At 52.4% G+C, this 24,005-nt stretch overlaps 1 protein-coding gene and 1 non-coding gene across 3 annotated transcripts; one reads left to right on the forward strand and one right to left on the reverse strand.

Annotated features, from left to right (window-relative positions):
- The first annotated feature begins 5,352 nt into the window (after positions 1-5,352).
- Positions 5,353-5,468, forward strand: LOC111562012. Its single transcript, XR_002745073.2, has one exon. It is a non-coding gene; the product is annotated as a U5 spliceosomal RNA (small nuclear RNA).
- Positions 5,469-16,305: 10,837 nt separating this feature from the next.
- KIAA2013 (uncharacterized protein KIAA2013 homolog) lies at positions 16,306-23,382 on the reverse strand. 2 transcript variants are annotated; one of them, XM_023258135.2, is made up of 4 exons: positions 22,224-23,382; positions 19,110-19,408; positions 18,555-19,034; positions 16,306-17,007 (listed from the first exon to the last, which is right to left on the reverse strand). In XM_023258135.2, exons 1-4 carry the CDS (start codon positions 23,254-23,256, stop codon positions 16,990-16,992), a joined length of 1,830 nt encoding a protein of 609 aa, XP_023113903.1. In that variant the 5' UTR covers positions 23,257-23,382; the 3' UTR covers positions 16,306-16,989. The 2 variants fall into 2 exon arrangements, with proteins under 2 accessions (XP_023113903.1, XP_003989629.3); XM_003989580.5 differs by having other exon boundaries at positions 18,555-19,408; positions 22,224-23,380.
- Between the last annotated feature and the right edge of the window lie 623 nt (positions 23,383-24,005).

Genomic DNA, 24,005 nt, shown 5'->3' on the forward strand with positions numbered 1-24,005 from the left:
AGCAAGTTGGGTGGGGGAGGACTGAGCAGAGGCCCTCAGGGTGAAAGTGGGCAGATGAAGTCAGAGAAAGCCTCCCAGGAACTACAGTCACACCTGCCATATACTGAGGGCCGACTATATGTGAGGGACTCTGCTGGGCGCTTTGGATGACTTTTCTCCTGTAATCCCGACACGAGACCTGTGAAACAGGCATTTGTATCCCAGAGGAGAGAAGACTGAGACTCCGAGAAGAGAACTAAGCCACCCAAGGGCACACGGCACAGGGCAAAGTGATTTATTCTGCTGCGGAAATCTAAGGGCTGAAATCTAAGGGCTGAAATCTAAGGGCTGCGGCAAGCAGGGTGGGACGAGAAGGGCAGGTGGGGAGCCTCGGGAAGGGGGGGCAGGAGCCGCGCCACAGGAGCAGAGACCTGCCACGGGGCTGCCTTAGGTCCAAGCAAAGGGCTGCAGGGCTCAGAGCACCCCGGGGGGTGTCCCTCGTGCTGTCCGGAAGGCCGCCTGCCCACGTTCCCCACCTGTGCCCCAGGCCTTCGCGCCCCCTCCCCGCCCCCACCCCGAGTGGTGCTCATCCCAGATTGCAATTCTCTGCTATTCCCTAATCAACCCATTTTGGCGGTAAAATAACCAGGAGCTTCATTTGTAAGATAACAGGTGACACAGGTTCCAGGGACTAGAACCTGGAGTTCGTGAGCATCATTACTGAGCCTCCCACACCCCCTCCGCTGCTCACGCTAGACCTGAAATCAAGGCACAGGGATGGGAAGGAGTAACCGAGAGCGCCAACCGCCTGCCTTGACCTGTTTGCCCTGCTTGATCTGGGCACTATGCTGGACTCACACGTACAGCAGAGAAAAGGCATGAACTAGAACTGAATCTACAGAGAGCAGCACGAATCGATCTTGAAAACCTGACGTTGCATGAAAAAGGCAAGTTGCAGAAGGATTCAAATATAAGCGTTGCTTTAAGTTTATTTATTTCGGGGGGGGGGGGGAAGGGCAGAGAGAGAGAGGGAGATCCAGAATCGGAAGCAGCTCCAGGCTCCGAGCTGTCAGCGCAGAGCCCAAGGAAGGGCTCGAACTCACGAACCCTGAGATCGTGACCTGAGCTGAAGTCAGACGCCCAACCAACTGAGCCACCCAGTCTCCCCAAAAGTGTTTTTTTTTAATTATTGTTGTGATACGGCACAAAAACAGACACATAGACCAATGGAATAGAATAGAAACCCCAGAACTAGACCCACAAACGTATGGCCAACTCATCTTTGACAAAGCAGGAAAGAACATCCAATGGAAAAAAGACAGCCTCTTTAACAAATGGTGCTGGGAGAACTGGACAGCAACATGCAGAAGGTTGAAACTAGACCACTTTCTCACACCATTCACAAAAATAAACTCAAAATGGATAAAGGACCTAAATGTGAGACAGGAAACCATCAAAACCTTAGAGGAGAAAGCAGGAAAAGACCTCTCTGACCTCAGCCGTAGCAATCTCTTACTCGACACATCCCCAAAGGCAAGGGAATTAAAAGCAAAAGTGAATTACTGGGACCTTATGAAGATAAAAAGCTTCTGCACAGCAAAGGAAACAACCAACAAAACTAAAAGGCAACCAACGGAATGGGAAAAGATATTCACAAATGACATATCGGACAAAGGGCTAGTATCCAAAATCTATAAAGAGCTCACCAAACTCCACACCCGAAAAACAAATAACCCAGTGAAGAAATGGGCAGAAAACATGAATAGACACTTCTCTAAAGAAGACATCCGGATGGCCAACAGGCACATGAAAAGATGTTCAGCGTCGCTCCTTATCAGGGAAATACAAATCAAAACCACACTCAGGTATCACCTCACGCCAGTCAGAGTGGCCAAAATGAACAAATCAGGAGACTATAGATGCTGGAGAGGATGTGGAGAAACGGGAACCCTCTTGCACTGTTGGTGGGAATGCAAATTGGTGCAGCCGCTCTGGAAAGCAGTGTGGAGGTTCCTCAGAAAATTAAAAATAGACCTACCCTATGACCCAGCAATAGCACTGCTAGGAATTTATCCAAGGGATACAGGAGTACTGATGCATAGGGCCACTTGTACCCCAATGTTCATAGCAGCACTCTCAACAATAGCCAAATTATGGAAAGAGCCTAAATGTCCATCAACTGATGAATGGATAAAGAAATTGTGGTTTATATACACAATGGAGTACTACCTGGCAATGAGAAAAAATGAAATATGGCCTTTTGTAGCAACGTGGATGGAACTGGAGAGTGTGATGCTAAGTGAAATAAGCCATACAGAGAAAGACAGATACCATATGGTTTCACTCTTATGTGGACCCTGAGAAACTTAACAGGAACCCATGGGGGAGGGGAAGGAAAAAAAAAAAAACAGGTTAGAGTGGGAGAGAGCCAAAGCATAAGAGACTCTTAAAAACTGAGAACAAACTGAGGGTTGATGGGGGGTGGGAGGGAGGAGAGGGTGGGTGATGGGTATTGAGGAGGGCACCTTTTGGGATGAGCACTGGGTGTTGTATGGAAACCAATTTGTCAATAAATTTCATATAAAAAAAAAGGAAAAAAAATTATTGTTGTGATAGGGGCGCTCACTCAGTTGAGCATCCGAGACTTTGGTTCCGGTCACGATCTCCTGGTTCGTGAGTTCGAGCCCCGCGTCGGGCTCTGTGCTGACAGCTGGGAGCCTGGCGCCTGCTTTGGATTCTGTGTCTCCCTCTCTCTCTGCCCCTCCCCCCCCCCCCCCCCCCCCCCCCCCCGGCTCATGCTCTGTCTCTCTCCCCAAAAGTAAAAGAAACAGAGAGCAATTGCTGGGTCATAAGATCATCCTGCATTTAACTTTTTGAGGAACCACCAAGTTTTCGCACATCACCTTTCACATTCCCCCCAACGGTGTGCAGGGTTCCAGCTTCTCCACATCCTTACCCACCCTCGTCATTCTCCTTTATTATTATTATTATCATCGCCATCCTCGTAGGCGCGAGGTGAATTAAGTTGGTTTTAATAAGGTGATTTCTGACAGTCTTTTTTTTTTTTTTTTTTTTTTTCTGAGAGTAAAGGTTTTCCTCCCTTTGTTGTGTTCGATTCTTGAATTCCACAAGAGGAAAGGGAGATGGGGTCTGGGGCGCTTTTCTGGCTCCTACCTCCCCTCCCTCCTTCGTGATGGGAAATAAGGAAGCCCGCGGTATCTGCTGGCAGGCAGGGGAGACAGGCAGGGGTGAGGCTGGAAGCCCAAGCGGAGGGTCAGCCTTGGTCGGGAGTGGGCGGAAGAAGGGGCAGGGACGGGCAGGCTGGTAGATCCGGAGGAGGGAAGGCGGGGCTTCTGCTGGCTCAGTGAGATCCCCGGCATGGTCAGTGTCAGAGTGAGAGTCAGGAAGGGGACCTTGGAGGCGGCGCAGGGAGAACGTTTAAAAGGCACTGCAACACCTGCTTCCACCTCACCCCCTCCCAGCGGTCCCTACGGAGCCCCCCCCCCCCTGCACCCGGCCCCCTCCCTCCCTCACCATCACCCTCCCTGCAGCTGGGAGCTTCCTGCACCCCCACTCCTTAGAAATGCCTCTGTCCAGGGGCGCCTGGGTGGTTCAGTCGGTTAAGCGTCGGACTCTGGATTTCGGCTCGGGTCATGTTCTCACGGTTTGTGAGTTCAAGCCCCACATCGGGCTCTGTGCTGACCGTGCAGAGCCTGCTTGGAATTCGCTCTCTCCCCCCTCTCTCTGCCCCTACCACGCTTGCTTTCTCTCTCTCTCTCAAAATAAATCAACTTTAAAAACAAAGGAAAGAAAGAAATTCCTCTGTCCAAGGCCACCGACCTCCCCACCAGGACACCCATGACACGCTTACCATAGCTGCCCTCGACTTCTGTGCAGCCCCAGCTCCTGGTTTTCCTGTGGCTTCCTGGGGACATCCTAATCCCCTTCACACGTTCCTGCAGCATCCACCCCTCCTTTATGCCACCCCCCCCCCAAGGACCCACCTAGACTTCTTCCCTCTCCTCACTTTCCTCTTTCCCAGGCCTTCCTCCCTCCACACCCCCATGCCGGCCACCTGGAAGTCTTCTCTGGCTTTAATGCTCAGCTTCCTAATTCACCTGCCCCAGACTCCTTGTCTCTACAGTCGCCACATTAGCCAGAATGGTTGTCCCACAGTGGTTCTCTGCCTCACCTGCATCAGAGTCACCTGGGGGACTTGTGCAATCCCGGCCTGCAGGGCCCCACCCCCAGGGTTTGAGACCCAGTAGGTCTAGGGAGGGACCCAAGAGTTTGGGTCTCTGGCAGGTACCCAGGTGATACTGACATGCTGGTCTGGGGACCACGTGGAAGGAACTGCTGCCTTAAATAACTCATCTGATCGCGTTGGTCTCTTGTAAAACTCCTGGGTGCCTCGCCATTGCCCCCAAGGTAAATGCCAGCTCCCATCTTGGCACTGAAGGCCATCTGGTCACTCACCCTCTCTGCACTGCCTGGAACACCCTCACCGCCCTAGGCGTGCCTAGATGTCAACGAACATTCTGTTATCAGTGCTTACCACGCACACTTAGCCTCCCCATCACATACAGGCTCACTGAGGATGAAATGTTGGGGATATCTCTCTATCCTTGCAGCCCAGCACAGGATTTAACACGGTGCTCAGGAAATTGTCGTTGAGGGGCGCCTGGGTGACTCAGTTGGTTAAGCGTCCTACTTCGGCTCAGGTCATGATCTCACGGTTCGTGAGTTTGAGCCCCAGTCGGGCTCTGTGCTAACAGCTCAGATCCTGGATCCTGCTTCAGGTTCTGTCTGCCTTTCTCTCTGCCCCTCTGCTGCTTGTGCTCTCTCTCTCTCTCTCTCTCTCAAATATAAATAAACATTAAAAAAAAATTTTTTTTAAGAACGTTGTTGAATGAATGAAGATAAATATTTTCAAGTTTTATTTTATTTTTATTATTTTACTTAAGTACAAAAGAAATTTTTACTTGGAGTCAAAATTTATAAAATTTATAAAAGATTTTTTCCGGTTGCTCCAAAGCGTAAATCCTGACAATCTGGCCTCCGCTCTGCCCCCTGGTGGTAGTCTCAGTCCCTGCAGGAAAACGAATACACTGTTTAAGGCATTTCCGGGAACCGGGGCGTGACGACGTAGGTTCATTTACATACCCAAGAGGCATTGCACACCGGGCAATTTCCGACTTAGAAATGACGAGATTTTCCTTTTGCGGTTGAATTCTTTTTCCCCAAGAATAAGGCCGCTCCCACAGAATTGTCTGGGAGAACGACGAAAATCACTGGCTCTTTCGAGCAGAGAATCACCATCACTGAATTCGGGGTAACAGTTACCCGAGGAATGTGTGCGGGCGGCTCGAAAGCATACTCTGGTTTCTCTTCAGATCGCATAAATCTTTCGCCTTTTACTAAAGATTTCCGTGGAGAGGAACAATTCTGAGTTTTTAACCAATTTTTTGAGGCCTTGCGCTTGCAAGGCTACTTATGGTGTTTAAAAATAGACTAGTTTGTTTCAGCTTCTCTTTTTGTTACGCATGCGTGTTTTGCTTGGGAGGTACAACTATAGTTTCTCGGTTACCTGTTCCTCTGTGTTTCCGTGGCTTGTTTTTTTTGTCTAATTTTTGTCATTTGTAATGTGTTTTTTCTTTATCCATTTGCTCTACGTTTCCGTCTTTTCTGGCGCTCCCGGGGGGCGGGGCGCTCACCTGCTTGAAAAAAGCTTCAGATCTCCCGTGCGGGTCCACGCCGGGCCTGCCAGGGCAGCGCTCAGCTACGGAAAACTAGAACCTTCTCGCAAGGTTTCCTGGTCTGCGGGCCTCCGAACGTTCACAGGCTGGAAACCACCAAACCCAGACTTGTTCTCGGTTTCCGGCCTCGCGCGCGGAGGCGGGCGCAGAAGATTGCTGAATAAAGAACATCTGGTTAACCTGATCTGGCCCAGACTTCAGATAACACTTTTTTTTTTTTTTAAGATGACTCTTGGGCATATCTGTGCAGTCACACACACCTTTCGAGGCAAGGCCCGGCACCTGACTGTAAGCTTTTTAAAAGAACTTTAAACAATTGAAGCAATATTGGCTGCGTTTTCTTTTCTTTCCCTTTTTAAGCTTATTTATTTTTTGAGAGAGAGCGTGCGTGCAGGCGAGGGGCAGAGAGAGCGAGAGGGAGGGAGAGCATCCCAAGCAGGCTCCGCGCTGTCATCGCGGAGCCCTACTCAGGGCTGGAACTCCTGAACCCTGAGATCATGACCTGAGCCGAAACCAAGAATCGGTCGCTTAGCCCAGTGAGCCATGCAGGTGCCCTGGCTGCTATTTCTATGACATATTTAAAAGTATTGCTGTTGGGTTTGTTTTGTTTTGTTTTTCTTCCTGATGAGGTCATTAAAACTAGAGCCGGATCATTTGTGGAAAATTGGAGTGAGAAAGACCTTTTAATGATGGTTATAATGGATTTGATAAAACTCAAGAGGAGGTGAATAACCACTTAGCTTTGTGATCCCGCCTAGGTGCAAGGTAGGCTGGGAAATGTAGTCTTTCCCCTGGGCAGCCATGAGCCCTGCTAATGTGAGACCCATGGAGGGAGAAAGTGAATAAATATTACGAAAGAAAACTAGCAGGGTGTGCACCCAGATCCCAAAGTTGCATCCCATCCATCCCAAAGTTCCTTCCTTGCATTTCTCCACCTCCCAGCCTCCTCCCAGTGGCCAGCTCTCCCTTGCTTTTGACTGTGGGATAGCCACCTCCCAGGGTCCTTTTGATGTCCTTTGTGTAGATGACCCCCACCCAGGCTCAGGGTGCCTGAGGCAATTGCCCTAAGTCCAGCCCTGCTCTGCTGGTACCACCATTTGTCACCAGGGAGACCCCTTGAACCCCAGACTCAGGATTGCCCTCCTGAACTCAGGAAACTCCTAGAACCTTCTGCCTGTCCATTTCATCTCTTAGAAACTCACAAATTGCTGAAACAAGAAAAGAAACATTTGAGAACCATACCCGTCCAGATGAATCAGAAAGTGCCCGACAGGGGTGCCTGGGCGGCTCAGTTGGTTAAGCATCCGACTACAGCTCAGGTTTGTGAGTTCGAGGCCCGCATCAGGCTCTCTGCTGTCAGCACAGAGCCTGCTTCGGCTCCTGTCCCCCTTGCTCTCTGCCCCTCTGCCACTGGTTTTCTCTCTCTCTCTCTCTCTCTCTCTCTCTCTCTTTCTCTCTAAATAAATAAACTAAAAAAGTGCCTACTGGGTATCTCAGATTCATTATAATATTAAAATCCCCCTCTAAATATTCATCCCAAACCCTATTAAAAGGAGCCTGCTTACCCCTGTTTAGGGAGTTCACAGTTTTGGAAAGTATTCCTCGAGGTCTCCTTATTTGCACAAGGAAAGTGACCCTGTGAGGCAGGCAGCTCCACTCAGTGTAGTCTGGGTCGACAGCTCTCCAAGGAGCGGGCCCACGTTGGCCCAGTGACAGTTTCAAGCCCTGAGAGAGTCATTTTCCTTTCTTTCTCCCCAGCAAACCGTTCCTCACTTGGCAGCTCGGGTCAGTCCGCATTAAATGCTGGTGGCCGGTGCTGTCCCCGGGCTCCGAGGACAGGGTTTCTATCAAAAGCAGGGCTTTTAAATGTGTGTGTTGTTCACCCTGGGCAAGGAACCACCCAGTGTAATGAGCACCCAAGCACCCAGATTACAGTCTCCAAAGGCCGGTTCCTGGTCAACGGAAGCGGGCTCCTTGGAGAAATAGAGATTCCAGGCAGGAGCCAGGAAATATACGCCCTCGCAGAGGTTCCCAAAAGCCCAAGGTGATATCAATGGGCCATCAAGAAGATTAATACATTCAAAGGATCAAAGCATCTCGAATATATTTAAATCTATGAGTTCATGAAAATACTAACACTCAACTGAGCTAACAGGTCACTGTGATGATTGAGTTTTGTGTCAGAGAGCTGGTAAATTACTCTTTACACGTGTCTAGAAGGGTGTTTCTTTTCCTATATATATATATATTTTTTTAACGTTTATTTATTTTTGAGAGACAGAGTGCGAGCGGGGGAGAAGCAGAGAGAGGGGGAGACACAGAATCCGAAGCAGGCTCCAGGCTCTGAGCTGGCAGCACAGAGCCCAACATGGGGCTCGAACCCATGAACTGTGAGATCACGACCTGAGCTGAAATCTGATGCTTAACCAACTGAGCCACCCCGGCACCCCCTGGAAGGGTGTTTCTGGAAGAGGTTAGTGTTTGAATACCCGGTCTGAGTAGATTGTCCTTCCAAATGAGTGGGCCTCACCTAACCCATTGAGGGGGCCTGAATAGAACACAAGGGGAGAGGAAGGGCGGGTTTGCTCTTTTTTTCTTAGAGCTGGGACATCCATCTTCTGCCATTGGACATGGGCTCCTGGTCTTGGCCCTAATTTCCACTTACACCACCGGCTTTCCTGGGTCTCCATCTGTAGGTGGCAGATCGTGGGACTTCCAGCCTCCATAATTCCGTGACCCGATTCCCATAATAAATCTCCTCTTACATCTATCTATTTATCTCCCATTTGGCCTACTTTGTGTATGCTAAACATGAGCCATCATTTTAAAGGTTTTTTTTAAAGTTTATTTATTTTTGAGAAAGAGAGCGTGTAAGCAGGGGAGGGGCTGAGAGAAAGGAGAGAGAGAGAGAATACCAAGCAGGCTCCACACTGTCAGTGCAGAGCCCGATGCGGGACTAGAACCCACGAACCGTGAGATCATGACCTGAGCCGAAACCAAGTCGGATGCCTAACCAACTGAGCCATCCAGGCGCCCCAATAATTTTCAAATTAAAAAAAAATTTTTTTTCAGGGACACCTGGGTGGCTCAGTCGGTTAAGCATCCGACTCTTAATTTCAGCTCAGGTCACGATCTCACAGTTTTGAGAGGTCGAGCCCCACATTGGGCTCTGCACTGGCTTCCAGCAAAGCCTGCTTGGGATTCTCCCTCCCTCTCTGCCCCTCCCCCACTCAAACTGGTGCCCACCCTCTCTCCCTCCCTCCCTCCCTCCCTCCCTCCCTCCCTCCCTCCCTCTCTTGGTGAATAAACTTTAATAAATAAATTAATTTAAAAATATTTTTAATTTTATTTTTAAATAATCTCTACACCTAACGTGCAGCTCAAACTCACGACTCCAGGTCAAGAGTCACCTGCTCCACAGACTGAGCCATCCAGGCACCCCTAACTATATTTTTAAAACAAATTTGCGACTGGTAACCTGTGCTTCTTCATTAATACACCAAATATTGGGATCTAGTAGCAAGTTTAATGACTACCATAATTTCAAAGGCACAATGAGGGGTGCCTGGGTGGCTCAGTCAGTTAAGCGTCTGACTCTTGGTTTCCGCTCAGGTCATGATCTCACGGTTCGTGGGTTCAAAGCCTGCATCAGGCTCAGCGCTGACAGTGCAGAGCCTGCTTGGGATTTCTCTGTCTCCCTCTCTCTCTGCCCCTCCTCAACTCGCACGGTCTCTGTCTCCCTCAAGATAAATCAATAAACTTAAACAAAAATCAAAGGCGCAACAACCATGAGCGATTACTTCAAGATCTCTGCAACAACTATAACGGGGTCATGAATGCGTTCATTGTCATCTGTGACAATGACGTAAGTGCCAAAGTTAACCATGGGAGGGAATGCTAAATTTCAGCCAGAGGTTGGTGAAAATGAAACCTATCCAGGTTGGCAGACCCTCTGAATTCTGCCTGCGGACCCGGGGTTAGGAGCTCTGACCTCCGTTCTTTTGCCTCCAGCTACTCAGTGCAAACCATCCGCTGTGTGGGTAGAAAGTTTTGAACTTATCAAAGCACGTTCACACACAGTCCTCGATTTAAGTGGGACTTCCTGACCATCTCCTGAAGTGGGAAGGTGCTATTAGACCCATTTTACAGGTGGGAACCTGGAGTCTAAACGCTTACCTCACTTATGGGAGGTTGCGCAATGATAATGACCGAGCTGGAGATGGAATCAGGTCCCCCAACTCCCAGCCCGCTGCCGACTCTTTTATATCCAGCTCTCCCTTCCCCAGAAATGCTGCCTAATTACCTTGCGGCCAAGTTCTATTTTGAGAGAATCCACAGCCTTCCTCCTGGGCTCCCCGCCTCTGTTTTGTCATATGTCGGGACACCCACAGAGCGGTCCCATGGATTCCTATGGCGCTTGGACAGCCAGGAGCCATGTGAGCAGAGTGCTAATTGCCCTGCCGATGGGAGGTTGTCAATCCTGCGAGGCGCTGGCGACCTCCCTTTGACCTTTGGCAAGGCATCCTCTTTCACTCTGTCTCAGTTTCTACTTCTGTAAAACAGGGTGATAAACTGTCCTCCCTTGGTTTCGGGGGAAGCCGTAAAGATTGGCTACAATTATGACAGTAACGCGGGGAGAGGACGTGAGAGTCCATGGGAGGGAGCGTCACCTGTGATGTTGTCATTGCCACGAGCTAGGTCTGAGAGCCTACCCACCCTTGCCTTTAGAAGTCAAAGATCCATGATGAGGGAAACAAAGGCAAGAGAAATGTAGCTTAAATTAAATCTCCTTACAGCCTGCAGCTCGCAGATAGACACCTGAAACATGCAGAACGTGACCTTGCTCAAGGAACTCATGGCTGCCTTACTTCCTTGATGTTTTAGTTTTTTTTTATTTAAAAAAAAATTTTTTTTAACGCTTATTTATTTTTGAGACAGAGAGAGACAGAGCATGAACAGGGGAGGGGCAGAGAGAGAGGGAGACACAGAATCGGAAACAGGCTCCAGGCTCTGAGCAGTCTCATAGACCGTGAGATCATGACCTGAGCCGAAGTCAGACGCTCAACCGACCGAGCCACCCAAGCGCCCCGATGTTTTAGTTTTATTAAAGACTAAAAGTAACCCTATCTCACCAGTAGCTAGCCCCTCAAGGTCCTTGAAAACCTTGCTTTCAAATTCCTCAGAGGGTGCCTGGGTGGCTCAGTCCGTTAAGCGTCCGACTTCAGCTCAGGTCGTGATCTCCCGGTTTGTGGGTTCGAGCCCCGCGTCGGGCTCTGTGCTGTCAGAGCCCTGAGCCCGCTTCGGATTCTGTGTCTCATTCTCTCTGCCCCTCCCCTACTTGTGCTCTGTCTCTCTCTCTCTGTCTCTCAAAAATAAAAGTAAAAAAAAAAAATTAAAAAAAAATTCCTTAGAGACTTACACTATCTCCCTCCCTCCACAAACCTAAAAATATACAATCACTCACTCCTCACAATCCTGGGGCAGCTCTTTCTGCCCACGGATCCTGTCCCTGTGCTTTAATAAAATCACCTTTTTACACCAAAGACGTCTCAAGAATTCCTTCTTAGCCGTTTTCTCAAGAACCCCATCACTATGGATCGATAAACCCCACCTCTCCTTAGAGGATTCTACACTCTGGACAAACCGGAGTATTACTGTCCTCTTGCCTCCCGAAATGTCCCCACCCACGTCTGTATACTTACTCATGCTCTGCCCACGACCTGGAAAGTCCTGTCCCATGCCTTAGCCTGGTGGACACCCAACATCCCTCAGGTTCCAGCTTCCTCCAGGGAGCCACCCCTGATGCTCCAGTGGAGAGGTTCAGTGTGCCAGCCCCACGCTCCCACTCTCTGATCGCAGTGTAATTGGCTTCTTATCTGTCTGTCTCCCCTTCATACTGTGCATCCCCTGAGGTCAGGGACTCTGTGTGGTCCCCTCCCTTTTCCGGGGCTCAGTGCCTTGTGGTCTCTGAGCTTCACTTGCCTCATCTGCAAAATGGGATGAATGAAACTTCCCCTGCAGGGCACACTGGACCCAGGAGCTTTGCTGCCAAGCATCTATTTTTCCTCCTTCCTGATAAGAGTACCCCAAATTTCCTTTGAGAAACCACCTCTCTCCCAGTATCCTCTGTTCAGTGGCTGGAGATTGACCCCCATCTCAGCTGAAGAGGTGGCCTGATTGGCCTAACCTAACAAACATATCCCTTGCAGCCTGGCCACAGCGATTGACTAGGGGGTGGGTTGTCCACTGGGAGGTGAACCTCAGCACCGCGGGTGGGAACAGTGAGACTCAGACGCTGCTGACTTTGCTAGGAGGGCATCAGGCTTGGGATAACTGGGGTCATTTTGTTACCACAAAGGTAACTAGTCTGTGGATGGGAGCCAAGCTACAGGAAGCAGGGCTAAGAGCTGGGCCCTACTGATGTTACTTGAGTTCTTGATCAAACCATTCCTGAACTCCTGCTGGACTACTCTGTGAACCAATACTTTTCCTTCTGTTTAAACCACTTATAATTAAAGTTTTCTGTCACTCGCAACCCCAAACACAAGGATTAAATGGCGTAATGCAGACAAATGCAATTCCACAAACATTCTTGGACCGTCTACCCCGTGCTAGTTTCTGGCCATCCCGAAACGAAAAGACAGAGGTAGCCACTGCCTTCACAAAACTTAAGTGCCAAGCACACAGTAGATGTTCATCAAATGTAATCTTTCCCGCTTTGCCACCCAAGGGCCAGATGCATGGCCTGCTAGAAGATTCACAGTGAATATTTACTGAACCCAAAGATACATCCAAAGCTTCCGTTGGCCAAAGTCTGGAGGAGAGGCTCCCGGGAACCCGGAGAGCCAGACCGCCGATAGCTTGTTTCAGGTAAAGCAGTTTCTGAGCCGGTACCCAGCAGCCAAGATGACCCCACCGTCCCTGAGCCTCCTTTCTGCAGGGAGGGCGCCTGCACCACAGCAAATGGCGTGATCCATCCAATGGCCAGACTCCGAACCAGGCTTCAGAAGCTCAGACCACTGCCGCTTCCTGTGGTGGGTGGGGGAGGGTAAAAACAAGACCCCGAGCTGGAGGTTATCTTGTTCGTTTTGAAGCCAGGCATCCTTTAAGAATCCGACGCAAGGGGCACCTGGGTGGCTCAGTCGGTTAAGCATCTGACTTCAGCTCTGGTCAGGATCTTGCAGTTCACGAGTTCGAGCCCTGGGTCGGGTTCTATGGGCTCTGTGCTGACAGCTGGGAGCCTGGAGCCTGCTTCGGATTCTGTGTCTCCCTCTGTCTGCCCCTCCCCCACTCATGCTCTCTCTCTTTCTCTCTCCCTCTCTCCCTCTCAAAAATAAATAAAAACATTTTTTTTAATTAAAAAAAAAGAATCTGAGGAAAGTTACAGAACGTCTCAGGAAAGAAAAAAAAAAGTGCATACATTTGGCCATTCTGGGGTCCTTGGATCCAACGAAGCCAGGTTACAGATTCTGAGCAACAAAACCTCTAAGGTTTCTTCTTCATCTAAGACCCTGTGAATCTCTGTTTCTTGGTTTGTTTTCGCCTCCAAAAAGTTCCATTCCTCCACTGCAAGAACATGCCTGTCTTAGTCTGTTTGGGCTCTTATAACAGGGTGCCAGGGACTGGGGGCTTAGAAAGGAGGACACCTGGGTGGCTCAGTCAGTCTGACTCTTGCTTTCGGCTCAGGTCATGATCTCACGGTTTGTGGGTTCAAGCCCCGCGTCGGGCTCTGCACTGACAGCGCGGAGCCTGCTTGGGATTCCCTCTCCCTCTCCCTCTGCCCCTCCCCCCCAAAATAAATAAACTTCAAAACAAAAAAAAATTTTTTTTAATAATAAATACATTTTTAAAAAGAAAGGGAATGCAAGCTGGTGCAGCCACTCTGGAAAACAGCATGGAGGTTCCTCAAAAAATTAAAAATAAAACTAGCCTACGACCCAGCAATCGCACTACTGGGTATTTATCCAAGGAATACACGTGTGCTGTTTCGAAGGGACACATGCACCCCCATGGTTATAGCAGTGCTATCGACAATAGCCAAAGTATGGAAAGAGCCCAAATGTCCATTGATGGATGAATGGATAAAGAAGATGTGGTTTATATAGACAATGGAGTATTACTCGGCAATCAAAAAGAATGAGATCTTGCATTTGCAACTATGTGGATGGAACTGGAGGCTATTATGCTAAGTGAAATTAGTCAGTCAGAGAAAGACAAAAATCCTATGACTTCACTCATATGAGGACTTCAAGAGACAAAACAGATGAACATAAGGGAAGGGAAACAAAAAGAATATAAAAACAGAGAGAGGGACAAATCATAGGAGACTCTTAAATATGGAGAACAAACTGAGGGTTACTGGAGGGGTGGTGGGAGGGGGGGTGGGCTAAATGGGTAACGGACAGTAAGGAATTTACTCCTGACATCATTGTTGCACTACATGCTAATTTGGATGTAAATTTAAAAATAAATAAAGTAGTAATAAATACATAATACATCTCTAAAAAAAATTTTTTTTTTTTAAAGAAACAACAGGCAGGTGCTTCCCACAGTTCTGGGGGCTGGAAGTCCGGAATCGGGGACCAGCACGTGCGTTCTGGTGAGCACCCCTTCTGGGCTGTTAGACGCCTGTTGTGGCCTCACCCCACACACAGGCGAGGACGAGGGTGCTCTCTGCGGTCTCTCTTATTAGGGCAAGAATCCCATTTGGGAGGACTCCACCCTAATGACCTAGTCACCTCCCCCAGGGCTCCCTCTAAACACCATCACACTGGGGGTTAGGATTTCAACATGTGAATTTGGGGGACAGGGACACAGAGCAAAAGGTGGGCTGAGAGGAGGGGGGCTGTCAGGGTGTCATGGAGAGGACGTGACCTCCAGTGATCCGTGAGCTGGCCCCAGGTGATCAGAGGCTCCTCACCCCTTCCCTGGCCCTGGATGTGGGATCTGAGTGCCTTTCCTGCTCCCGGAGGCTGCTCCAAGGGGACAGCACTATGATGGTGACTGAGCGCGTGTCTGAACCCAGGTAAGACCTCTGTAGAAGCTTTAATGTGTGGCAGGCGGGTGCCGGGATCCACTGGTCTTACAGCCCAAGACAAGCCTCTTAGAGTAAGTTCCCTTCTTACTCCACCTGCTGCCTACCCCCCTGGAGTGGCCTGCCTCATTCTTTGGTCTCTCCCGGCCCTCTTGAACAGGGACCAGGTTCAGATGACTCCTGGGAAACTCCTAGGGGACTTGCAAATCAGCAGGGGCCCACGATGCAGGTCGGTTTTCAGGGAGCTAATACATGTCCATACCGAGCCCTCAGCTTTTGGGAAGTGCTAAGTAGCATGAAATTAAATTTCCCATTCCAGGTTTCCACCCCTGAGAAAGCAGCAGGCTCGCGCGGATGTCCAGGAAGCGATCCAGAGTGAGCGCTCGACGCGAGCTGTAATTCACAAGGAGTTTATTGAAATTCTGGTTGTTCAATCAGTCTTTCCGGGGCAGCAGGTACATGGGTTTGTTTTTACCGTTTAGGAGCCTCTGATAGGCCGAGTTCCAAGCCAAACAGAGGGGCGGAACATTAAGTGGGGCTCTTGTCAAGAAGCTTCCACCTTTTTTTTTTTTTAATGTTTATTTACTTTTGAGAGAGAGAGAGAGTGCCAACAGGGGAGGGGCAGAGAGAGAGGGAGACACAGAATCTAAAACACGCCCCAGGCTCCGAGCTGTCAGCACAGAGCCCGACGCGGGGCTCAAACACCAACCGTGAGATCACGACCTGAGCCAAAGTCGGACGCTTAATGGACTGAGCCACCCAGGCTCCCCAAGCAGCTTCTATTCTAACGAAACAACTGGAGGGCCCGTCACACCGTAAACCACACCCAGCTGCACCCCGTGAGATTCCTGCTTCCCTAAATGGGTAGGCCAGCCAATGACCCACGGCTGGACGAGGAAGGCACTTCTGAGCTCTGCACCATCCAGGGAAGGTGGGTGGGGCCAGGACAACTCATGGTGGAGGTGGAGATACAGGTTTCCTTTCCCTCCCAGCATGCCATTGTGAGCGTCATTCTGCTGGTGGCGAGCAGACCAAGCTTCGCAGGGAGTCATGCCGCAGCACCCACGACGCTGTGCCCACGGCCTCCCAAGGCGGGCTGCCAGGCCTAGCTCAGTCCCTTTCTGGTCCTGGGCCCAGCCCCATCTCCTCCCCACAAGGCAGGGTCATCAGATCCTACAACCACCACCACCAACGGGCAGAAGGCCATCGGGGCTGGCAAAAGCCAGGGCTGGCAAAAGCCAGGACAGACAAATCTAGGCTGTTTAGGGCAGGTGGGGGAGAGGCACTGCAGCAGGGAAGGGGCCGGGCTGACGCTCCTCAATCCGCCCGCTCTGCCGGGTGACCTGGCGAACCAACCCCCCCCAGGTGGATCAGCGTCTTCTCAAGGGGAGTATTAGATGTTGGGGGGGGGGGGCGGGAATCAGCCATCCCCAAAGGGCTGGGCAGCCCATCTGCTTCAGACACTACCTAAAAGTCAGCTGATGGAGGAAGATACGCTGTCTCCAGAGGTTTCAAACCACACACAAACCGATCATGGAAGTTTGAAAGAGATTTATTTAAAAACAGAACAAAAAAAAAAAAGCTTTGGTATTTCAAAACCCAACAATCATCAACCCCTAGAAAGTTAAATACCTCCCCTAAAGCCCAGAAGTACAAAAGCACAGATCTCCACAGGCTCATGGTAAGAAAGAGACGACGTGCAAACCGGGGAGGACCCGAGACCCACGCTCTCCACGCAGGCGCAGGTGCAGGCGGCAGGGCCTCCGGATGCCCCCCCGGGGGCGGCGTAGGTCGGAAATCCCCGCCCGAGATTCACCGTCTGAAGGGGGTGCAAAAACCATCCGGCAAAATCTCAACAACAATAAATTAAAAATTCAGTCAAGAAAGAACACATTAAATTAGGAATAGAACACAACTTTTCCTAGACAGGTCTTTTCAAAAGAGGCTCTGTTTCCTGGGACAGAAGAAGGGGGGAAAGCAGAAGGAGTGAGTTCAATTTCAAGTATTTTCCATACAGGTTCATTTTATTGAGTCGAAAGCTTACAAAAAGTCCACCGGCCCTCCCCTCCCGCTCCCCGATGCAGACTCCTGAACATCCACACGCACTCTGCGTCACTGGCGTCCCCAACAAAGGCACAAAAGGGTGGGTGCGTTCGAAGGATCCCCTGTTCGTGCAGCAGGACTTTCGGTGCTGGGTGTCTTGTGCAGATGGGACTTCACTCAGACACTGGGATCTTCCTGTTCAATTAACAAAACAAGTTGTTATTGTTCACCACCAACCCCGTGGAAGCTACAGAAATCTCACGCGGGGCAGGTGACGGGGACGCCCCTGGTGGCATCCCGCCCGGGCGATGATCCGGCTCTGCAGACACTGTGGCCCAGGGATGTGCTAGAGCCACCGTGGGGTTAGTGGCCCGGACACCTCCTCGGGCTGACGCAGCGTTCACTGGGCTCTGCTCTGGCGGGACCCCAGCTCGAGCGCGAGTCAACTGAGGGCCACGGGGTAGCACCCCAAAATTAGGGGTCTGGCCTGTCCCCTGGATCGGGTGGGGAACTGGGGGCAGACGGGTATACGGCAGATTAAGAGCAGAGAAGCCGACCAGGCAGCAGGGAGGAGCAGCCTGCCGGCTTAACAGTGGCCGGCTTAACAGTGGCCGTCAGACCCACGCAATGCAAACGGAGCACCTGTTTTGTTACAGCTCGGCCACGTTTCTCTTTCATCTGACCTTCCATTTGTTCTCCAAGCTCCAGGCTCAGACCTGCTGCCCACCCTGCTCCCACTCCGTCAGGGCTGAGAGCTACTTCTTCGCAAGTCCTGGCCTCGGGCCAGAAACCAGAAACCAGGAGGCACAAAGCCCTCTGTGGAGGTGAGGAGGCATTTCTCCGGAGCTGGCCCAGGCTCCTCAACTGCTCGGGAGCACAGACCCAGAGCTCTTGAATCTATCTCTGCACATGCTAGTGCGACAAGAGGAGAGGAGAGAAAGGGAAGCGAGCCCCGCTCCCTCTGGAGAACTTTCTCCTGTGACTGCCAGCGATGGGCTTCCTTCTGTTCCCTCTCCCGGGGAATCCTGGCAGCAACGGAGCATGGAGCACTGGGTGGTGGGGCAGAAGGAGCGGCCTCCCCTGGAACTGAGCCTGATCCCCAAGACACATTCCTGATGAGAGTCTCACAGCCACCATGCTCAAAGTCATGGCTTCCTGGGGGCCAAGGTGTTTGCGGAAATGAGAGGAATGACCTTGCCTTGTGCTGACGAGATGGCCACCTTAGCTGGCCCACAGCGAGAGGCACGAGCAGGCCCTCAGGAGGGAGCACAGGGGGCTCACCTGAGGCTTAGACAGCAGTTTCCGGTCTATCTAGGGGCTTGTTGCAATTATTATTTTAAGTTTAGTTAATTATCTTGAGGGAGGGGGGTGCATGCAAGCTGGGGAAGGGCAGAGAGAAGGAGACAGAGAGAATCCCAAGCAGGCTCCACGCTGTCATTGCAGAGCCCGACGCGGGGCTCGATCTCGTGAACCGTGAGATCATGGCCGGAGCCAGAATCCAGAGTCGGACACTTAACTGACTGAGCCACCCGGGTGCCCCACCGCTGTCCCTCCCTATGGTCTCCTCTCAGAAGTCGCTTTCTGATAGCCTCTGCAAACACGCTCACTCCTGTCTGTGTTGCGGGCTGAGGGTACTGGCTTAGGAGGACACCCCATTGCCGCCCAGGCCTCTCCCGTCCTAGTCTGAGGCTAGAACACGAGGCCGGGGCCTCAGGCTCTGAAGACCCAGGGGGGCTTTATACCTTACTCCTGAAGAGGGGCTTGGCCCCAGGCCCACAGTACTCGTTGTAGATGAGCTTGAAGAGGAAGAGGTGGAAGAGGGTGATGAGGGAGGCCACGCTGAACCAGAAGAGGAAGGGCAGCCCGGGGTCCTGCTGGGCCATGTGCTCGTCGTGGGCCAAGATGGCCTTGAGGTGCAGCGTGTGGCGCAGGTCCTGCAGGTGCATGAGGTCGGTGGAGATGTAGAGCAGCGGCGTGATGGGCTGCGTCACCATGACCGGGAAGGTGTGGCCCTGGGGCGCTGAGGTCAGCTCCACGGGCTCCTCCAGGCAGCCGGCCTCACAGGCGTAGATCCTGACGGGCTGGCCGCGGGCCTCCACGGACACGTGCAGGTACGGCTTGCCCTCGGGGTCCGCGAGCACGGCTAGGTCGATGTGGTCGTTCTTGTAGCGGATGCCGTGCAGGGCGTAGCTGTTGTGCAGCACGTCGGGGTCGGCCTGGAACTGGAGGTGGTTCTCGGTGAACTGCAGCCCCCCGAAGCTCAGCACCATGCCCTGCAGGATGCCTGGGGCGCCCACCTTCACCAGCCCCTTGCAGCCGCGCTTCTGCAGGGTCAGCTTCCACAGGTCAGAGAGCTGCAGGATCTGCTGGACGGACGACAGCCGGCCCGGCCACAGGTTCTCGGCGTGCATGGTGGCGTGGCCGCTGAAGCAGTGATCTTCGTAGTTGAGCGTCGACTCCATCTGGTCGCGCTCCCTGTGGCTCAGGCCGGGGTTGAGCAGCGGGGCTGGTGAGCAGGAGAGCATGTAGTACAGCGTCAGGTTCACGGTCAGGCCAGACGGGGTGTGGGCGTCCGTGATCTTCTTCATCTCCACACCTGAAACGCCACAAAGGTTGCACGTTAAGCGGGGACGGCCCGGCCGGGAAGATGAGGTTCTGAAGGGAAGAGCGGGAGCGACGGAAATGGCAGCTCCAGCCTCCCCTGAGCTCTGGCTCCCTCACATGACCAACTTGACCCGGCGGGCCTGAAGCCTAAAATCCTGTTCAAAGTGGGGCCTCCTGGGGCGCCTGGGTGGCTCGGTCAGTTGGACGTCCAACTTCGGCTCGGGTCCTGATCTCAGGGTTCGTGAGTTCAGGCCCCGCATCAGGCACCACTGTCAGTGCATAGCCTGCTTTGGATCCGTAGTCCCAACCCCCCACTCCCACCCCTCCCCACTCGCACTCTCTCTCAAAAATAAATAAACAGTAAATCCTATACATAATAACATAAATAACATAATAAACATAAATCCTGCCAGCGCCCAGAAGAACACAGACGTGGCCGGGACATGGTGCTGGTTGAAGAGTCCAGCACGCCTCCCGCCCCCCTGCCCTCTGCCTCCGGAACAACATCATCAGCGCTCTGGCCCATCCTGGGTTGCTCCTTGCCATCATCCTGTGCTCCAGTCCTGGAGCTTTAAATAACATCTGAACACCGGATCTCCCAAATCTGTATGAATTCTAGACTCAGAACAGCTAACTGCCCATTTGGGGTCTCCACCCAGACGCCTGACAGGCATTTGGGACCTGACGTGCTCGAAGTTCTTCCAGCCCCAAAGCAATCCTTCCACAAATTATCTCCAGACACTTGCTCTAGCGCTCCCCACAAATTCAGGAGTCACCCTCCAGTTCTCACGCCCCACGCCCAGTCCGTGCAAAGTCCCGGTGGCGCCACTTCTGAAAGTATCAGAAGCCATCCACTTCTGTCTCCACGGCCACAACTCAGGTGCCAGCCACCCTCCTCTTTCACCTCGGCGCCTGCAAAATCCTCTCATCTGGTCTCCATGTCCCACTTTTGTCCCTTATTGTCTATATTCTGGATAGAACAGCCAGGGGATCCTGAAAAATGTACATCCGACAGTTGTCTCTGCTCTCCCTTCCACCCCACATAGAATCAAATTCACAGTCATCACCACGGTCTACAAGGCCCTTCGGGGTCTGGCTACCTCGACCCCTCCCTGGCTTGCTACCCACCAGCCACCCTGGCCTCTCAACCAAACCTGCTCTTGTCTTAGGGCCTCTGACTTGCCAGCTCCCTCTAGATCATCACATGGTCAGTTTCTTGCTACTCAGGTCTTAGCTTAAGTGCTTCCTCCTTGGAAAGGCCTCCCCAACAACTGGAGCTAAACAGAGGCCCCCACCCCACTCTGAACCCCACCCTGTCATCCTCAATCACATACTTTTAATTTTTCTCTACGGAACTTTAAAAATTTTTTTTAAGTGTATTTTGAGAGAGAGAGATTGCACAAGCGCTACTGGAGACAGAGACAGAGAATCCCAAGGAGGCTCCTCACTGTCAGCACAGAGCCTGACACAAGAAATCAAGGGCTGGCTGGTTTAACCGACGGAGCCACCCAGGTGCCCCGCTCTATGGAACTTCGTATTCTAAAGAGCAATCTGGCTTATTTATTCCGACTTTCACTTTTCTACTATAGTCTTCCTCCCATCCAGAATTTAAGCAAGCACCATGAAACAGGCGCTTTGTTCTGGTCACTTCTCTATCCATCGTATGGAGAACAGTCCCTGGCAGGATTCGATCAATACTTGCTGAACGAGTGAAACACACTTTGAGCAACTAAATACAAGGATTTAGACAACGAGCACCCTGGAAACCAAAATCTCTCTTTCACCTAGAATAGGATTTCCTTTACTTCAACAGTCTTTAGGGGAAGGAAGTTTTTATTTGGTGGGTGCATTCCACCTGCTGGAGAGGTTCCATTCCCTTCCAGTCAATGGAGCACATGACCCCTGATCTCAGTTGTTGAGTTCAAGCCCCATGAACCACAGAGATCACTTTAAAAAAAAGGCGGGGGGGGGGGGGCCTGGGTGGCTCAGTCAGTTAAACATCCCACTCGATTTCAGCTCATCATGACCTCATGGTTCATGAGTTTGAGCCCCACTGTGGGACTCCATGCTGACTGTGCAGAGCCTGCTTGGGATTCTCTCTCTGCCCCTCCCCTGCTCATATGCTCTCTCGATCTCTCTCTCAAAATACACTTTAAAAGGGCGGGGTGGGGGGGGAATGCCTGGGTGGTTGAGTCGGTTAAGCATCTGGCTTTGGATCAGGTCATGATCTCACAGTCCGTGAATTCGAGCCCTGCATTGGGCTCTCTGCTATCAGTGCAGAGACCCTCTGCAGACCCTCTCCCGCTTGCATTCTCTCTGCCTCTCTCAAAAATAAACAAACATGTAAAAAAAAAAAAAAAAAAGCGCATGCCTGTCACCAGCCAGACTGTGAGGGACTGAGGAAAGAAAGAATCTGGGGACCCGCCAGGCCCTTCTGCCTGATTTATCCTTTACAAGCTGACCCCCAAAACCACTCTCCAAATCAGGCCTCATTTATGAGGACAAATAACAGTAAGGCCTGTCTTTTATTCTCATTCCTTCCTCGGACTCACAGAAGCCCTCTGAGGTGCTCCTGTTATTACTGAACACAAGCCCATGGAGATCAGTAAACTGGTCCCACGTCGCTCGCACAAATACCAAGCGGTGGAGCAGAGTCAGCCCAGGTCAATGGCCAAGCTCCCTTTAACCACCCCCACTGCTCCCCTTCAGGGTCAACTCTGCAGACTTTAGTGGGGCATCTCCAGGGTGGGCCGCGGAGGCCCTGGTGTAAGGTGTGCACTGTGGCCCAAGAACTGGCCAGGCCTCACCTGGGCTGAAGAGCTGAGCCCAGAGGCGCTGGTGGTCTTGAAGCAGCTCAGCCGCTGGCATCTCCAAGAGCTCCAGCATTTCCTTCCGTGCCAAATCCTGGACCACCTTGAGCTCCTTGGCTGCTTTGTTTTTGAGCACCTGGGGGTTAATAGGGCCTGAAACATGCACCACCCACAACACTGTCTCGTCCAGTTGTGTCTTGGGAGCCACCTGGAGCCGGTTCACTAGCTTCTTGGCCGCCACCACCACCAGGTGCACCAGCCCCGTGGGAAAAGGCGGGGACCGGCCCGAGTAGAGGAGGAACTGATGATCTCCCACCTTCTCCAGGGTACTGGTGAAGGCTCTGGGGACCGGGCCGGCAGTGGGCCCCACAGTCTGCAGCGCGGCCACCCTCTCCGTGGGATTGTTGAGCTGGATACGCTGCAGATAGACGTGGGGTCGGCCCCGGTGCGCCAGAAAGTCCTCTTGCAGCAGCACGCAGTCGCGGCCGGATCCGGTGACGAGGCCGGAGGCCGAGGCGGGTCCGGGGGCGGCGGCCGCAGGGCCGGGGCCTGAGGTCCCGAGCTGCAGGCAACGCACTCGGCGCAGCAGCCCTTCACGCAGCAACAGTACTGACTCTCCGGCTTCGGAGAGCGCACTCAGCGGTCGCAGCTGCACGAAGGGCACGAAGTCCGGCGCCACGGCGGGTTCTCGCTCTCCAGGAGTCACCCACAGCCGGTTGGCGGCCACGTCCAGTGCCAGGAAGCCGTTGGCCACCAGGGCCGGCACTCCAGGGCCCAGTGGGACAGCCTCGCCGCGCTCCCGCAGGCCGCGCCAGGCGCGGGTGGCCGCCTCCAGGCAGGCGGAGGACTCGGCGGCGCCCGGCTCGCCGCGGGACCAGGGCAGCAGGTGCAGGCCGCCCGCGGCCCGCCGCGCCCCGGAGCCGGCGAACCACAGAAGCAGCAGCAGGAGGCCGAGCAGGCAGAGTAGGCGGCGGGCCCAGCTGCTCGACAGCAGTCCCGGCAGCCCCTTAAGCCGCTGCTGCAGCCACATCGGGCCGCCAGGCGCGGCGCGGGGGCGGCCGCCGGGCCCGCCGCCCAGCCCACCGGCCCGGCCGCCCGCGCCTCACTCCCCGGCCCGGACCGCGGCGCCCACCCCGGCCCCTGCCGCAGCCGCCGCAGCAGCAGCCACAGCTGCTTCCTCCTCCCTCTCGGTTGCCACCGGCCGTCAAACAACCCCGGCCGTCAAGCGCCGCCGAGTCTTTTGCGACACAAGGGGAAGGAAAGGGCGGAGGGAAGAGACAGGGGCGGGTCGGAGAGAAGGGGGCGGAGCTTCGGCGAGGAACTGACCGGAGCCGCAGGGGCTGGACCACCCGTTCCCCCGCTGATAGAGCGAAGTCAAAGAGGCGGCTGGGGTCTGGGGCGGGGGAAGGGGGTGGAGGCGTGAGAGCGTCCAACTTACTTGTAAAAAAAACACTGAGCCAGCCAAACTGAACACGTGTTGGGCCCCATTTGCTACTGATGGTTTCAACAGCCCTACGATTTAAAAAAAAAAAAAAAAATTAACTTTTGTGTAAAAATGACGATTTTCCCTGCAAAAAAACCCCTTAGTACAGGGAAGAAAGAGAGAAGAAAGAAAGAAAGAAAGAAAGAAAGAAAGAAAGAAAGAAAGAAAGAAAGAAAGAAAGAAAGAAAGAAAGAAAGAAAGAAAGAAAAGAAAAGAAAGACAAGAAAGAAAGAAGCCACCGTAAACTAGACTTTATACAAAATATTTTGTTGCCAACTCTTCCAGATCAGCATATG

The sequence above is a fragment of the Felis catus genome, chromosome C1, assembly GCF_018350175.1.
Source record: "Felis catus isolate Fca126 chromosome C1, F.catus_Fca126_mat1.0, whole genome shotgun sequence".
Lineage (NCBI taxonomy): Eukaryota > Metazoa > Chordata > Mammalia > Carnivora > Felidae > Felis > Felis catus.